The sequence below is a fragment of the Cervus elaphus genome, chromosome 15, assembly GCF_910594005.1.
Source record: "Cervus elaphus chromosome 15, mCerEla1.1, whole genome shotgun sequence".
Taxonomy (NCBI): domain Eukaryota; kingdom Metazoa; phylum Chordata; class Mammalia; order Artiodactyla; family Cervidae; genus Cervus; species Cervus elaphus.
This window is the reverse complement of record NC_057829.1, coordinates 6005071-6022625: the sequence shown is the minus strand read 5'-3', so window position 1 is coordinate 6022625 and position 17555 is coordinate 6005071. Positions and strand designations below refer to the sequence as shown.

At 37.3% G+C, this 17555-nt stretch overlaps 1 protein-coding gene across 3 annotated transcripts in view; it reads right to left on the bottom strand.

Annotated features, from left to right (window-relative positions):
• Positions 1-17555, bottom strand: part of LYST (lysosomal trafficking regulator) — a 177038-nt gene that overhangs the window by 62928 nt on the left and 96555 nt on the right. For 2 of the 3 annotated variants that reach the window (XM_043924935.1, XM_043924936.1), the window contains exons 25-31: positions 15935-16104; positions 14808-15038; positions 12477-12643; positions 11660-11812; positions 8052-8243; positions 6013-6191; positions 3644-3850 (exon numbers count right to left, since the gene is read on the bottom strand). In XM_043924935.1, the coding sequence (XP_043780870.1) occupies positions 3644-3850; positions 6013-6191; positions 8052-8243; positions 11660-11812; positions 12477-12643; positions 14808-15038; positions 15935-16104 (1299 nt within the window). Of the gene's footprint in view, positions 1-3643; positions 3851-6012; positions 6192-8051; positions 8244-8879; positions 9042-11659; positions 11813-12476; positions 12644-14807; positions 15039-15934; positions 16105-17555 lie in introns of all 3 variants that reach the window. The other variant, XM_043924934.1, reaches the window with a different exon arrangement.

Here is a 17555-nt window from a genome sequence, read left to right as displayed (position 1 = left end):
GGCTGGAAGAAGCACAAGCTGGAATCAAGACTGCCGGGAGAAATATCAATAACCTCAGATATGCAGATGACACCACCCTTATGGCAGACAGTGAAGAGGAACTAAAAAGCCTCTTGATGAAAGTGAAAGAGGAGAGTGAAAAAGTTGGCTTAAAGCTTAACATTCAGAAAACTAAGATCATGGCATCTGGTCCCATCACCTCATGGGAAATAGATGGGGAGACAGTGGAAACAGTGTCAGACTTCATTTTTTTGGGCTCCAAAATCACTGCAGATGGTGACTGCAGCCATGAAATGAAAAGACACTTACTCCTTGGAAGGAAAGTTATGACCAACCTAGATAGCATATTAAAAAGCAGAGATATTACTTTGCCAACAAAGGTCCGTCTAGTCAAGGCTATGATTTTTCTAGTGGTCATGTATGGATGTGAGACTATGAAGAAAGCTGAGCGCCAAAGAATTGATGCTTTTGAACTGTGGTGTTGGAGAAGACTCTTGAGAGTCCCTTGGACTGCAAGGAGATCCAACCAGTCCATCCTAAAGATCAGTCCTGGGTGTTCATTGGAAGGACTGATGCTGAAGTTGAAACTCCAGTACTTTGGCCACCTCACGCGAAGAGTTGACTCACTGGAAAAGACCCTGATGCTGGAAGGGATTGGGGGCAGGAGGAGAAGGGGACGACAGAGGAAGAGATGGCTGGATGGCATCACCGACTCGATGGGCATGAGTTTGAGTAAACTCTGGGAGCTGGTGATGGACAGGGAGGCCTGGCGTGCTGCGATTCATGGGGTTGCAAAGAGTCAGTCATGACTGAGCGACTGAACTGAACTGAACTGATAGAAGAATCAGAGCTAACAGATGATGGTGGAATGAGAAATACAGAGAAATCACTATTTTGCAACTCCTAATGAAAAAGTGGATCTTGGCAACCATTATTAATGGTTACTGAAATAATTAAAGACTGAGGGTGAACTTTATAATGGATGAATCAGGCTGCTACCATCTCAAAAAAGCAGAGCAACCAAATGTGTTCTGCCTGTTGCCATGATGTAATAGAAAATGAAGTATTTTTTAAAAAACAAAATAGGAAATAAAAAACTGGAATCTAGTCAGGCCTCTACATCTAGAACCACAAGGATACAACTAAACAAATCCGGAATGTGGGAGATTCTATAGAACAAATGACTCAGTTTCATCAACAAATAATGATATTTAAAAAAAAAAGACTGGGGACAGTAATTACAAGGATTAAAAAGATGTTACACCCATCAAACAAATATTGTGTGGGCCTTGTTTGGATCGAGAATCAAGAGAACTATCTAAAAAATTTAAAGAAAATTGGGAAAATTTAAACATTGGGTATTAGATGATAATAAGTAAGTGAAGAGCTGACTCACTGGAAAAGACTCTGATACTGGAAAGATGGAAGGCAGGAGGAGAAGAGGGCAACAGAGGATGAGATGGTTGAATGGCATCACCGACTCAATGGACATGAATTGGAGCAAACTCTGGGAGATAGTGGAGGATAGGGAAGCGTGGAGTAGTGTAGTCCATGGGGTCGCAAAGAGCTGGACACAACTTAGCGACTGAACAAGAAGAAGAAGAAGGAATTATTATTAATATCATGGAGAGTGATAAATTAAAAGAGTTAAAAGTTAAAAGTCCTATCAGCAGAGATCTAAACTGAAGTATTTACAGGTAAAATAATCTGATACCTGACTTTATTTCAAAGTACTAAAAAGAAAAATTAAAATCAGGTTATGGTCATGTGGGGTTCTTTTTTTGATTTCTTCCAACTTTTAAGTTTATTTGAATGTTGCCATAATAAATCTTCCATCTGAACCACTAGGGCTTCGCTAGTGGAATCTGGGTCAGGAAGATCCCCTGGAGAAGGAAATGGCTACTCACTCCAGTATTCTTGCCTGGAAAAATCCCATGGACAGAGGAGCCTGGCAGGCTACAGTCCTTGGATTCCACAGAGCCAGACACAACTGAAGCGATTTAGCAGGAAGGATAATAAATCTTTAAAAAATTACCAGATAGAGTAATTTGGTCTTGAGGTGGAGAGGAGGCTATTGTAGTGATCCAAGCATTAGGGGTGAAAGCCTAAACTGGGGGGTGAGGGGGTGGGCAGAATATAGGGAAAGACAGGACTAAGTAAATGACTGGTCTTGGTGATACAATGGATTCGAGACAGAACAAAGTCAACCACAGTTGCAATGTTTCAAGCTGAAAGCAGTAAGGATACCACCAACAGAAAGGGAAAAGTGGAGAAGTGAAGCTGGTAGAAGAGAACTGGAAATGTCACGGTTGGATTCGGAGGGATGGAGGCTCTGCTGAGAATAAAGCAACAAAAGAACACCTCTTTGAATTCACCACAGAAGGAAACTATGGGCTAGGTATGCTTCTGCCTTGGCAAAGGGGCGACAACGCCCTTAGTGCACTTGAGTCTCAATACTGAAAAGCGCACCTCAAAGCATTACTTCAAAACTGTAACTTTTTGGTTCCTAGTGTGATAAATCTGAGTTTCTCAGGGATATAAAAGGAATACTTGTCCTATCTTAAATATCATCTAATACTTTATTTATAGGGGTATAATTTACATTCAATAAAGCATACAGATATTAAGTGTTTGTTTCCAGGAGTTCTGACAACTGCATACACCCACGTAACCACTACCTCAAGTAAGGTAATAGTTCATTTTTATCACTCCAAGAAATTTCCCTATGCCCCTTTCCATTCAATTCCCCCTTCTCACTGTCCCCTTCCTCACAGAGATAATTACTGTCCTAAATTCTATGACTGTATCTTAATTTCGCCTGTTCTTGGGCTTCATATGAATGGAATCATAAAATGCCTACTCTTTGGTGTTTGGCTGTCCCTTTCTATGACACCACGATTTTGAGCTTCATCCATATTGATGGGTGCATCAGTAGTCAGTTCATTTTTATTGCTATGTAACAGTCTATTGTATAAATATATCACAGTTTAGTTATACATTCTCCCATTGACAGATATTTGGGTTATTTCCAGTTTTTGGCTATTAGTAGAAAGGCTGTCATGGATATTCTTCTACTAGTCTTTTTATGGACATATGTTTTGATTTCTCTTAGGTAAATACCTAAAAATGGAATTTTAGCATCACAGGCTAAGAGTATATTTAATTTTATAAGAAACTGCTAAACAGAATGGTTATACCACTTAAATTCTCCATCTATTGCTTGCTGAGTGATAGAGTTTATAGATTCCAAAACAGCTTGAGTATTTTGATTTTACCATTCTAGATGATTAACAAATATTTTTACTGTAAATATTTTTGAAATATGTTATATGTACTATTGTTTGAGCCATTCAGTATAGCTATTTCATGGATAATATAATGCTTTAAAAAGTCTCCAAACAGTTCTTAAAGAAAACACTTCAAGATTTAGTAACAAACTATGAAGGATCTAATAAGAACTCAGGTAGAGACAGATTAAGCAAATTGACTCTGGTAAACGGCATCTGAAGAAAGACCTCAGAAAATATTTGTTTGGTTAGAAAACTATATTCATGGTATTTGGCATGAAAATACAGTTTAAATTCAGTTCTTGATTTATACAGTTTTATGAAAGTTATTACTCATGAAGTGTTGGAGTACTTACTTGCAGGGATGGGCTAAGACAGTCTCGCAGTATTTCCTGATGATTTGGCTCACGAACTATTTCAAAAATTTGCTTTCTCTCTTGTGAAGAGTGGGCTGGAGACAACATATGCACGAGCAGTCTCCCAAGCTGCATTCGGAAGGTTTCCTTACAAGACCATAAGATTTTAGCCCACTGCTGTTTGGAACTACTAGTTTTACCTGAAGCCTTAAATAAAAACAGGAATGAATTAGGATCAAATTTCTTAAGTAATAATATAATAACCTCAACGCAGCCCTAAAAAATCATGGAACATGTTTTATTCTAGAATTTTCAAACAGTTGAAATTAGGAAGATACACACATCCACACAGACAGGATTTTAAAAGAGATGGATGTACATCAATGTTTATAGTGGCACCGTTCAAAATAGCCTACAGGTAGAAACAATCCAAATACCCATTGATGGATGAATGGATAAACAAGTGCGATATATACTAATAGAATAGTGGTTTATCAGGGACTGGGGGAGAGGCTAATGGGGAGTTACTGTTTAATGAACACAGAATCTCAGTTTCGGATAACAGAAAAATTTCTAGGGATGGACAGTGGTAATGGTTGCACAACAATGTGAAAGGACTTAGTATCACTGATTCGTACATTTAAAAATTGTTAAAATAGCAAAATTTATGTTATGTATGTTTTACTACAATTTAAAAAGGGAGAGATAAAGAAGCTAAAGTCCTAAGACACTTAAAAAAATTACCCAGGGTTTGGAAATTTTAAATGACAAAAAAAAAAAAGAACCATCAAAGAACAACAATAAATAAGCCTACCTGGAATTTACAATATAAAAGAGAAGGATTCCTAATAGAGGCTTGAAATAGTACTAAAATATTGAAGATAGCCGTTTGTTGTTATTTAGTTGCTAAGCTGTGTTTGACTCTTTTGCCACCCCACAGACCAGGTGACGCTAGTGGTAAAGAACCTGTCTGCCAATGCAGGAGATGTCAGAGACTCAGATTTGATCCCTGATTTGGGAAGATCCCTTGGAGCAGGGCATGGAAACCCACTCCAGTAGTCCTGCCTGGAGAATCCCATGGACAGAGAAGCCTGGTGAGCTACAGTCTATAAGATCGAAAAATCAGACATAACTGAAGCAACTTAGCATGCATACATAGACTGCAGCCCATTAGGTTTCTCTGTCCATGGGATTTTCCAGGCAAGAATACTAGAGTGGGTTGCCATTTCCTTCTCCAAAGGATCTTCCTGACCCAGGGATCAAACCCTCGCCTCCTGCACTGGAAGGCAGATTCTTTACCACTGAGACACCAGGGAAGACTAAAATATTGAGTAAAACTGTCACAAATTAAGAATTGTTTATAAACTGACCATCAATATTCCTTAACAAATAACCAAATAAGCTGTGCTTTTGATGGTGGTCCCACAAGGGTTAACCCAATCCTGATCAAATATCCTGTATCTGGTTTAAAAATTGGAATCAGTACATTTTAGAGTTTATTTTGAGTTTTGAAAATGGCTCTCCAGTTACTCCTAGTCCTAAGGGCTCTGGTGTGAATGATTCAGTTCTAAGTGGAACCTGCAGACAACCAAATCTAGTTATATTGGCAGAATCATGATTTATGAGTTCTGCTAGAATTAGATTAGCCTTTGCTATCTATGAGTGTACTGACCAATTTTTTCCCTATGTTCAACTATAAATGACCCACAAAAACCTAAGTGAGTTGATGATAAATGGAGCCTGATGCTTCTCAGTATTCTCTACATAATTTTGAAGATATTAGATCTGTTTAAGACAACATCTGTACTGCATAATTATCCATAATAATAACTCTAGAGTAAGCAGCTAAAAATAAAGATCTTTAAAAACAGGTTATTAGTTTAAGCTCTCACAGTAATCATCAAATTCCTAATTTTTTCTGATGCTGATTTTATTTAATAAATTACAATATTAGAAAATAGTTTTTCGTTTATAGACTTAAAAACCAATGCTGCATGAAGTGAGTAGTTCTGAAAAAGGCAAATTAGCAATACATTTTACTTCATTATTAAAATTCAAGTTGTCTGAGTTTCAGAAAAGTCTGTGAAAGTGTAAGAATATGATTTTGAAAACATGTAATACAGACACTTCTCCTCCTGAGGGAGAAGGGGACGACAGAGGATGAGATGGATGGCATCACCAACTCAACGGACATGAGTTTGAGCAAGCTCCGGGAGTTGGTGATGGACAGGGAAGCCTGGCATGATGCAGTCCATGAGGTCGCAAAGAGTCAGACAGGACTGAGCAACTGAACTAAACTGAATACAGACACATAAAACCTCTACTCCTTCTTTGTGAATAAACATTTCCCATGTAATTAATTTACTCACACTAGATACTTTGAATCCTTCTACCAGATACATGAACATTTCTTTCTGAAATGGATTGAAAACAACAGGCTGTTCATGATGAATATTTTCTTCAGAAATTTCAGTCTGGGAAGCTGAGGTCCTGCTTTGAGTTGCACTTTCTGGAGTACTCAAAATGTCAATAATATCCGGATTAAATTCTTTGAATTAAAAGAAGAATAAAAAATTAGTCAAATCACTAATACTGAGCCATTACAAATGATAGTGGCAAAAATATTCTATGTAATCAACCAATTCAGTTGTCACAATGTAAACGTGTAATAGCTGTATTTGATGTAAAAAGTACGATATACTAGAGAAAGTGAATTCACCTAAAACAATGCAGAAATTTAAGCATACATGAGTCATGCAATCCTAAATTAAAGCTTTATTTTACTAACGAAGATGAATTAAACTACAAAATTATTAAAGTCATGAAGGTTCTTGTACAAATTAAACATAAAGACCATGTGATATTTACATTAGATAGATGTGCAGACCTGTTTAACCAGACATGCTATCCCATTAAATGCTGTGCATGTGATAACAGTTCAGTTTCACAGCTTACTCTAGAGGCTGGTTGTCCCAAATATAAATTAGAAAAGTTAAAAAAAAATGGATGTCACCTGAACCTTTTTAGAATTTTGGCTTATTTGTATTGTTTTTTGAGTATATTTCTTTGCATAGCTTTTTTAGCGTTTGTTATAGGCGTTAAAGTTCATACATAAACATATAAATCATTAGCTCCCATAGAAGTGCACCTTGAAACCACAGTTATGGCCCAACATTATCTATCAGGACGGCTAAAACTGAAAACAGTGAAACTTCTGATGCTGGTGAAGACATGAAGAAAACCAGATCACTCATACATTGCTGCCAGGAATATAAAATTATACTGCCACTCTAGACAAGTCTGGCAGTTCCTTAGCATGAACAAAACACACAACTCTCATACCACCTAGAAATTGTACTCTTGCATGAGACAAGTGCTCGGGCCTGGTGCACTGGGAAGACCCAGAAGAATCGGGTGGAGAGGGAGGTGGGAGGGGGGATCGGGATGGGGAATACATGTAACTCCATGGCTGATTCATGTCAATGTATGATAAAACCCACTGAAATGTTGTGAAGTAATTAGCCTCCAACTAATTAAAAAATAAATAAATAAATAAATAAAAGAAATTGTACTCTTGGATGTTTATCCCAGAAAAGCAAAGACCTGAGCTCACACACAACTTTCACATAAATGTTTACAGCAGCTAGCTTTATTTGTAATAGCCCCAAACTGGAAAGTACCGAGATCATCTTTCAACAGGTAAATGATTAAAATGTACATCCATGCTATGGAATATTTGATATATGTAACATCCAGGATGACTCTCCAGAGAATTACGCTGAGTGAAAAAAGTCAATCTTACACATACTGTATGGTTATATACTGTATGATTCCATTTATTTAACATTCTTGAAATGATGAAAATGTAGAAATGGAGAACAGATTGATAGTTGCCAGCGATTAAGGAAGGGGTGGGTGTGGGAGAAAAGTGGATGTGGCTCTAAAAGGCAACATATAGTTCTTATAGTGATGGAAATGTTCTTTTTCTTGAGTGTAGTAATGTCAATATCCTGGTATTGATCCTGAACTATAGTTTTACAAGATCCATGGGGGGGAAACTGGGTAAAGGGTTCACAGGATCTCTCTGTAATATTTCCTAACAATTGCATGTGAATCTATGACTATTTCAAAGAAAAGTTTAAAAAATATATTGGAGGTGCTATACTATTTCAAATTTCAATGGTCAGTCTAGGCCAGCATTTAACATATTAAAAAGCAGAATTTTATTCAAGGCTACTGGTTCCAAATAAATTCTTTTACTAGTATGGATGCTAAAAATTTTTTAATGCTGTTAAAAAACCTGAAATTTAGTCAGTTCTCTTTACCATCTGAGCCACCAGGAAGCCCTTCTCTTAAATTATTCTCATCTCAATATCTGAGCAAGAACATATTTATTCTCTAGTCCTACCTTGATAAACAATCCTGTTAACTGCGAAAACGGTGAGCCTCTGCAACCTCTGTGCAAGCTCTGTTTCAGTCGCCTGGACAGGGTTCTCTTGGCTCATTCTCCGTTGCATCATCACATGAAGTTCATCACTTGCTACTGAACGCATTTTCATCAGAAGAGAGTCAGTTTGAGCAAGGGGAAATTTTCGAGGACCTTTAAGTATATAAATTAAAACATCAAGTGCTGGAGTTAACAAGGATCAAAGAAACCATTTCTGTTATAACTTTTTGATTATCAGACAATGAAAAGAACATTATTTAATTCAAAGGTAATTTATACAAGGAAAGAGAGTGATTAAGAGAAAGTGATGTTTTGCCCTCTTTGAAGAAGTGCAACAGTACCTCTGATTTCAAAGTCCTAAATAACAATGCTATAGCTTGTGACATAGCTTAGTAGGATGGATATCCTTTGGCAAAATTTTAGTCCTCTGAAAAACTCAATTAGAAGGGTGTATATATTCAGACACTTTCAAATACCGTTTCACTTCTTTGTATTTCAAAATAATCAATAGATTTTTTAAAGCACATCATGGTTTAGGAAGAACATTACTATTTTTGGGTAATTAACATTGCCGAATTTTATAAATTAGTTTTGAAACGTGTATATAGTGACAGAGTAGAAATCAGTCAAATACAGTGAAGAACTCAGAAAGGAGAGTGTAATTTCAATTTATTATTAAAATGATTTGAAACATGCATCACATGTGATTCAATCCTACAAAAAGCATTTCCTGAGAAAGGTTTCCTCAGGCTGAAGAGGCAGGAGTGACTTCCTGCACCATTACTGCACCTGCTCCAAAAGGCACCCCACAGGGAGTGGATCCAGGAGAAAAGGAGGTAACTGAGTCTTGATTTAATGGACTGAAGGAGAAGGGCATCGGAAGATGACCATAGGAACCAAAATGACGTCTTGGTAGGTGAGGAATAATGGAATCCTTCATTGGAACTGAACCTTTTTCAAATTATGAAAGCATGTATCAAAGTCCACAAATAGCCTCTATAAACATTACTTACAATAGGTTTTAATGACTCATCCTGCAAGATACTGAAATATTTTAATAGCATTTTAGATTTTCCAGAATTTTAGGTAATCAGTATTTTTATCAGTTAATACAGCTTGCTGTGTAGAGTCACCTTTGAGACAAAAATGGAGCAAATAAAAAGAAACATTCATATCCGGGATATAGTCAAGGATAATATTATCAGATTACATTCTTAGTTTAAGCAAGTCACCCTGATCTCTGACACAACAGACCTGGAAGGAGTGGGTGTATGTGAAAGGACACAAAGAGAAGGGCGTGGGGCTTCCATCCAGCAGTTTCTAATTCTAGGCCTCAGTGGATCTGTGACACAAGGACGCTGGACTGGATGACTTTCAAGGTCTTTTATCAAGTTAAAAATTTTTAGGATTCTATAAGCCTCATGTGGGATACAGCAATTGAATTTACTTAGTGTCAAAAATATAGCCCCAGTAGAGGAGGCTATAGGATTTAGGGGGAAAAAGGAGACTGGTCTGGAGAAAGAATTAATAGCCTATTACCCACTTTAAAGTGACTCAAAGGAAAAATAAACAATGGCGAACGTGGGGCTCTGCAGGGCTTTTAGGCTCAAGGTGATAAAAATGCGAGTGACTGAAGAGAGAGATGACAAGCTGCTAAGAGAAATCATAGATAAGAGAAATTACAGCTCAAACAGAGCTTAGCATAAGGGCATTGTGGTAGCCCAGGCACAAGCAGAAAAGAAGCTAAAGCAGGGATCTAGGTAGAAAAGCAAAGAAGAAATGGATATGAGAATGAGAAACATCAAGAAGGAAGAAATAGCAGGAATTTGTGAAAGCAATAAATGTACTTTCCTCTATCAACAGAGGGAGGTTCCACCTAAGTAGTCTCTGACTGACTAAGAAATCCTGTAGAGGAAAAATGGTCTAAAAGTCACCTTCTGTCATGCAGGCAGCTGAGCAGACTTTTTTACCAGACTTGGTAAAAGATGGACTTCAACCCAGAAGAAAAGAGGGAAGTTCAAGAGGAGAGACTATACTAATATACTAAATTAAGGACGAAATTATAGGACAACACGTTTAGTTATGTGGATGTTTTACAAGTTTATCTACCTAAGATTTTGTTTGGTGTAATGGAAACATATTCCTGGAGTGCTGCATAAGCCTAGCATGCTGCAGTTCATGGGGTTGCAGAGTCGGACATGACTCAGTGACAGAACAACAACGAACATGTTCCTGTGAAACAATGTATATTTAATAGCTTTTCTCTAGGAAGAGTATTTCATATGGTTCTAAACTTTGGCATGGCACCCATACAATGAAGTAGTTTACCACAAGTAGAAGATTTAGATTTAAAAGCCCTAAAGACTGTAAGGGTTGATTAAATCTCAATTTACCAAGTACTCTGGAGAAGTGTGTGTGTTTATGCATCTGTCTATGTACATATATATCCACTATATAGAGATATATATGTATATGTGTGTATATACACAAAGTCAATGTGGGGAATGTTTATACTATCTTTCTGAATTAATGTGTATAAACATCAGAGCAGATTTTGTGGGAAAAAAACAAGCCTAACAATATTAAAAATTATAATTTGATGATATATCCTCATTTACAGCAAGCCCTAAGGTGCATATAGTAACCACGTCCAAGCCACCATTATCTCCTGCCCTGACTACTGCAATAAACCCTGCACTTTCCACTGCCTTTCCCACTTTCCTCGAATCCACTCTGTACACAGAAACCAGAGCTGTCTTTACGAAATGAAAGCCTGGTTATGTCACGCCACCTACTTAAAAGCCTTTGACAACTTCCCATTAGGATAAAATAAAACTCCTTAACGTGGCCCATATGAACTGGTTCACGCCACCCTGCAGCACCTCCCCTGGTGGCACCATCTCATCAAGGACTACACGCCAGCTACATGGCTATCTTTTAGTTCTCTGAACAAGCTTAGCTTTTTGATACCTGGGGACCTGCACATCAGCTGTTCATTCTGCCTGTAACACTCACCGACTTCTCTAATTCCTTTCTCATCCTTTATATTGAAATCTTACTTCCTCAGAGACTTCCCTAGCCCTACATGTAAATCAGGTTGCCCTGCTCTGTATGGTCTCTACTTCCATCCTCTGTATTTCTCTATTCTCTACTATTTTACGGTAGAAAGGTAGAATCTGTGTCTTTTTTAATCCTTGCATCTTCCAACATTTAACACAATGCTTGGCACATGGTCCTGGAGAAAGAAATGGCAACCCACTCCAGTATTCTTGCCTGGAGAATCCCATGGATGGAGGAGCCTGGTGGGCTACAGTCCACGGGATCGCAAAGAGTCGGACACGACTGAGCGACTTAACTTTGGCACATGGTAGGAGCTCAAGAGATAACCGAAAGAGAACAGCACTGAAGAGAAAGCTAGAGAATAATTTCCTCTGGGAGGAAAACCTTCTCAAACACTACAGCTGAACTTCTGAAACAAAGCAATGTTTTAAAATGTGAGTGATAAAAGAATGTAGGAGAGTCAGGCTACCTTCTACTTATAATTGGTAAAATATTATTTAAATACTCACCAGCAATGCTCTTTCGCTTTTGAAACACGGTATGCTGGGGAGCAGAAGGCGACTGAAGTGAATCTGTAAGGTTTTCAGAGTCATGATTTGCAGTGGTCTTTATAAATTCCATAGCAGCCTGGAGAACTCTAAACTGTAGAGCAACAGCCATATCTAAAAACAGAAAATACTAGAATGTTTTCAAGCTATGTGATTGTAATTGAGTTGACTTTTATATTAATACTAATGCAATATCAAAACTGCCAATAATATTTTATTAGACATAAATTTTAAAATTTTGATCATGGGTTCTTGATGGTAGTAAACATTTTTGAACTGTCTTTAAAAGCAATTTTAAAGCAAATTTCCAAAGGATCACTATAAAAAATTCAACAGAAAAATACTAGCTCACAAATGTATTTCACTTCATGTAGTTGTCTTAAAGGAATAGACTTTTTAATATAGAAGGCAAAAGTTTAACCAGAAATTCTCACATTTTTCTGCCCCATATTCACTTTCATATTTGCTACCAAAGAAAATTAAAGGGTATTATTATTCAACACAAGCCTTTTAATTTTACTTGGCAAGAAAAATCAGCAGCTTCTTTTAATGATATGTTGCCAGCTACTAATTACATCAGGGCATCACTTGTAATTTTTGACACTTAAAAAGGCTTCTTTTTAAAGTCAGTAAACAAAGTTAAGGGTGAACATTTAGTAAAACTGTTTCCTCTCCTCTAACCCACTCTCTCTACAGAAGTCAGAGAGAGATGAGGTTCTAATAACATTTTTGGCTATTATACAACTACTCCCCCCAGTCCATAAAAATTAAATCTTACTTTGGGTCCTCTTGTTTTTGCTATTTTGAAGATATCCAAGCAGTACAATAAGGTCTTCAATAACTCTAAAATACTGTGAGCCTGAGGAACTGCAAGCATGAATTGTAACTGCTATGAAAAGTTGCTGTATATCACAAGCAAGTAATCTGTATTCATTCAAAGGAATGCTAAAGAAAAAGAACAAATAATTTAAGGCAAAAAGAACTGGTTTAAATTCCTGTTTTGTTAGCATGCATTCATTCACGCATTCATTTGATATTTATCCATGCTTACTCCATGGCAGGTCATATGAACTACAGGCTAAGGACAGATAAAAAGAGACTTTGACTCCTGTCAAAATTCAGCTTGCAGAGGACCAGACAAGTGAACAGATAACTATAACCAGTAAATGGTGCTAAGTGTAACAACAGAGACTAACACAAGATACTGTGGGCATGCACCACGAGGTTCCCAGCCACAGAAGGTTCTATGACTATGAAGAGGTATATTCTGAGGCTTCTCAAAGATGGTGACTCTGAATAAATTAACTGACCTCTCTGAATCCCACTTACACAAAGTATGGTTATTTTAAGGGTTAAAAGAGACAGAGATCTGAACACATATTAATCACTTGCATGTGTGCTCAGTTGCTTCAGTCACGTCTGACTCTTTGCGACCGTATGAGCTGCAGCCCGCCACGCTCCTCTGTCCGTGGGATTCTCCAAGCAAGGATACTGGAGGGGGTTGCCATGCCCTCCTCCAGGGGCTCTTCCTGACTCAGGGGTTTAACCTGTGTCTCCTACGTCTCCTGCACTGCAGGCAGATTCTTTACCACTGAGCCACTGGGGAAGCCCACATTAGTCACTTCTCAGTACCTAATAAATATGAATTAGTTACTTCTGTCCCTCAATTTTTAACCTTGATCATCCACCTCAGTGTGTGACATTAAGCTTCCCCATGCCACGTTTTCAAAATCAAGCAAGAGTTAGAAATGGTAACTTTTGAGGCCAATCAATAGAGTAGCATGTAGGGACATTCTGTAAGTACAATTTATTTAAAACAACAGCAGTAACAAACAGCTCTTAGAAGGGGCCTGCTGGTACTCTTTCCAAGTTCTACCAATTTCATGTACTGTACTGTAATCAAGACTAGACGTCTTGAGGAAATACAATACTTTGTATTTCTCATCTGCCTAAAACACAGATCCTAAACAAGACAGGTGCCCAGGGAAAAGTGAACTAAGCTGACTATCAATTCCCTCTCGTACCGAGAGAGTCTCCCTGGTCTAGTGAGTCTCCCAGGCCTACAGAAGCACCGAGGATATGCTCTGCCTTCTCTGCAAAAGTATATTAATATTTAATGCTTTAACATGCAGTAAAGATGGTGCTTCTAAAAATTTGTAACATTAATATTATGCTAATGAAAATGTTACACTGTATATCATAAATGAGGACACCAAAGGCACAAAACCCAAATAAAAATATAACCTCCTAACATATTTTTTAAAGTTGTTAATCAATCTGGTAGGCAACCATTTGCCAGTGTACTTCTGACTGAGGGGACATATGTATACTGCTGGCTGATTCAGCTGATATATGACAGAAACCAACACAACATTGTAAAGCAATTATTTTCCAATTAAAAATAAATAAATTAAAAAAAAAGAAATTCAGTATGGTGGTTAACAGTGGGAGAAAACAGTGGGTAGGAAAAGTGGGAGAGTATGTTGACTGTCAAGCAGAGACTTTTGAAGTGAGAATATTCAGCCTCAGATTCTCTATTTACTAGCTATTTGATCTGTTACAAGTTATTATGTCTCTCAAAGTCTCAATTTCCTATTCCGGAGTGGGATAATATGTTCTATAAGACCATAGTGGAAGCTTGGTAAGTATATTTGAGGACAGGTAAATTTGTTCAGGGGCTTCCTCGGTGGCTCACGTGGTAAGCATCTGACTGCCAATGCAGGAGTTGCAGGTTCGATCCCTGGGTCAGGAAGATTCCTCAGAGAAGGAAATGGCAACCCACTCCAGTATCCTTGCCTGGGAAATCCCATGGACAGGGGTCACAGAGTCGGACATGACTGAAGCAGCTGAGCACACACACAAATTTGTTCCTTGTTTTCAGGTTCTAAATACCTAAATGTAGGTCATATAAATATCTTTAAAAAAAAAAAACTTTATTGAAAATGATGGAAAATATACCCTCTCAAATCTAATCTAATCAGATTTGAAGGAAAGAAATTCTTTGAAAATATTATGGAATATCAGATGTTTTAATGCAACCTGCTACTAAAGTTTTTTCCTTTCCAAAGTTGTTAATCAGAGGCAGTTTTAAATAATAATTTAAACTTACTTCTTTTCTAATCCATTCAGGGCTGCTACTGTATTACATAACACGTAGAGTAGACCATTATCCAACAACATATCTGCTACCTTAGAACAAGAATTTAATATTTGGAGAAGAAGTAAGAGAGCATTATGCAAGAGCACATTGTCGTATAAGGAAGTCTCTATTAGTCCCAGTATAGGAATGACAGACCACTTCTGAAAAAGTCCCATGTTTTTCACATCTTCCAGATCAAATCTATAATAAATAATATACAAGATCATGTTAGAAGCAACTAACCATGAAATAAGGAAAAAATGATTGCAATATTGGCCATTTTGTTGACCTGATTTTGAGTTCCTGTAGACTATTTGCCTCTGTGATGGAGGGAAGTTATTGATGTGTTTTACACCTCATTTTCCTTATCTGTCAAATGTGTGTGATGATATCTGCTCTGCTTTCTTCTCAAGGTTGTTGTGAGAATCAAATGAGATGATGCAGAATTGCTTTGAAAAAGCCAAAAGCTTATGCAAATGAAAAGCAATATTGTCAATGCTACAATTAATAGGTCAATTCCTTGAGGTTTGAACTGGGCTACTTGCAAACAAGTAGCAGACACTTAACAAAAAAGACACATTTCTCTTTATCAGATACAGAAATAACAGCTTAACTTTTTGGCCAAACTTTTGGCTTGGGAGAAAAATGTTCTCTACGTTTTGCACTTATTCATTAATCCATGAACATTACACCAGGGTCAAAGCTCAGTAATCGGTATGTCAGTTTACTCTCCTCTCAGATAACCAGCATCCCTGAGGGGAGTTAGGAGCTTGTCTATGGATCCCTCATGTAACCTGCTGCTGAGACTATGGGGGCCACCTTCTTCTCAGGTTAACAATGTATGCCAAATCTTAAATATCACTTTCTTTCATTTGATGCAGCATTTCTTTCTTTTTAGTGCCTAGCTAGTGAATGAAATGCAAAGGAAGAAGTTATAAAAAGAATATCATATGGAAAATAATAAAATGGTTCACCTAGAAAATGACTTCTAGCAGATTTTTTCTAAAAGTGACAGAATAATTTTAAGAGTCAGTTTAATAAATTTTACATTTAAGACAAAAGATCCCCAATTCTGGTGAAGGGAAGAACCCACTTACTCTTCATCAAGGCCAATACGTCGGCCAAAGAACATTTCAATGAAGCATTCTAACAATTCCTGAGTTCCCCGATGAAGATACAACTGGTTGGCTAGTAAAGAAAATCCACGATTCTTCAGAAATTTATCTTTTTGTTCCTTGGATGCTCTATTAAAATAAGCATCTAATAGCTAAGGAAAAAAATTAAGACAATTTAGATAATACATTAAAATTTTATATAACATATACAAATCAGACAGTGTACTATACCTGTAGTTGTAAGTTGTTTAATTTCATGTGTATAGAACACAAAAAGCTAAAAAAAAAGGGCCACCTCTTCAGCAAAACAAACAAACCTAAAACTTTCTCTCTAATTACTATAGAATGCTAGTGATGCTCTGTCTTGGAGGTCTTAGGTAGCCTTAGTTGAATATAAGTAGAACACTGGTGCCTAATTCTGAAAAAAGGAAATTAGTCAACACTGTACAATGCTTTCTCTCAAAGAACAAAAATATATATCCTAAACCTCTATTTTTCTAGACTTCCTGACATTTTATTTATTCTAAGCATAGGCCTAAATTTTCACTCTTTCCCAGCGTCTTAAATGTAACATATATATAATCCAAGTAATTATTTTTCCTTCCAAACTCACTTCTTTCATGGTTCTGGTCTTAGAGCACAGAAGAACCATCCTCCGAGACTTTAAGGCTGATCTCACTTTGGGTTTTTCTCATCCTGATCGCCCATGTGAAATTAGCAAAGTCTCTCTCCTCTATTCTAGGGAACGTCTCTCAAATCTGTCAGTCCTTGACTTCCCACTTCCCCAGATCAGAGACTCATCATCTCTCCCCTGGATCACAGTGCTAGCCTGTGAACACAGTGCTCCCACCTCTTTCCCCTGAGATCACTCCCTCACAGTGGTGATACGACTATTCTTTCCAAAAACACACATTTCTTTACTGCCCTACTTACAAATCTTTCTAAGTTTACAGCATAATACAAAATACACCTTTTGCATGAATCCTGCCCGTGTTCCCCCATCAGAATTATTTACTTTTCCTATGCTCCCATTCTTCTTTATTAAGACTACCACTGAAACACCCATCACAGAAGTTCTTACATTTTACTTAGCTATGTATATGTCTCTCTCCCACACTGGTCTATAAACTCTTGAACGTAGGGGCTTATTCCCTTTTATATCCCACAGAGCAACTAGCCTAGTGTTTTACACATGAGATGGAAGCTAAGTAAATACTGGGTTGAACTGAGACTGCTTACACAATGTCTCACACCAAATTAAAACAGTGGGATTCTTTGAAGACCATTTCAAAGGGTTGTTTCCTAATGGGAACGATTCATATCAAACCTTTATTCACTCAATAATGTACTTAGGACTTTTTATATATCAAACACAAGATGCCTACCCTCACGGAGCTTATATTTCAGTGTGGGAGAGTTAAAAAATAGTACATAAACAAATTAAAAAGGTAATTATAAGACATAACTAGGATGCTATTGTAAAACAAATGAAGAGTAGGGCTAGACAGAAGATGATCAGGGAAAGTCTCTCTGAGAAGGTGACATCTGAGCTTAAACCTGAAGTTAAATGTTTAACATTTGATGATAATACACTCAGGAGAGA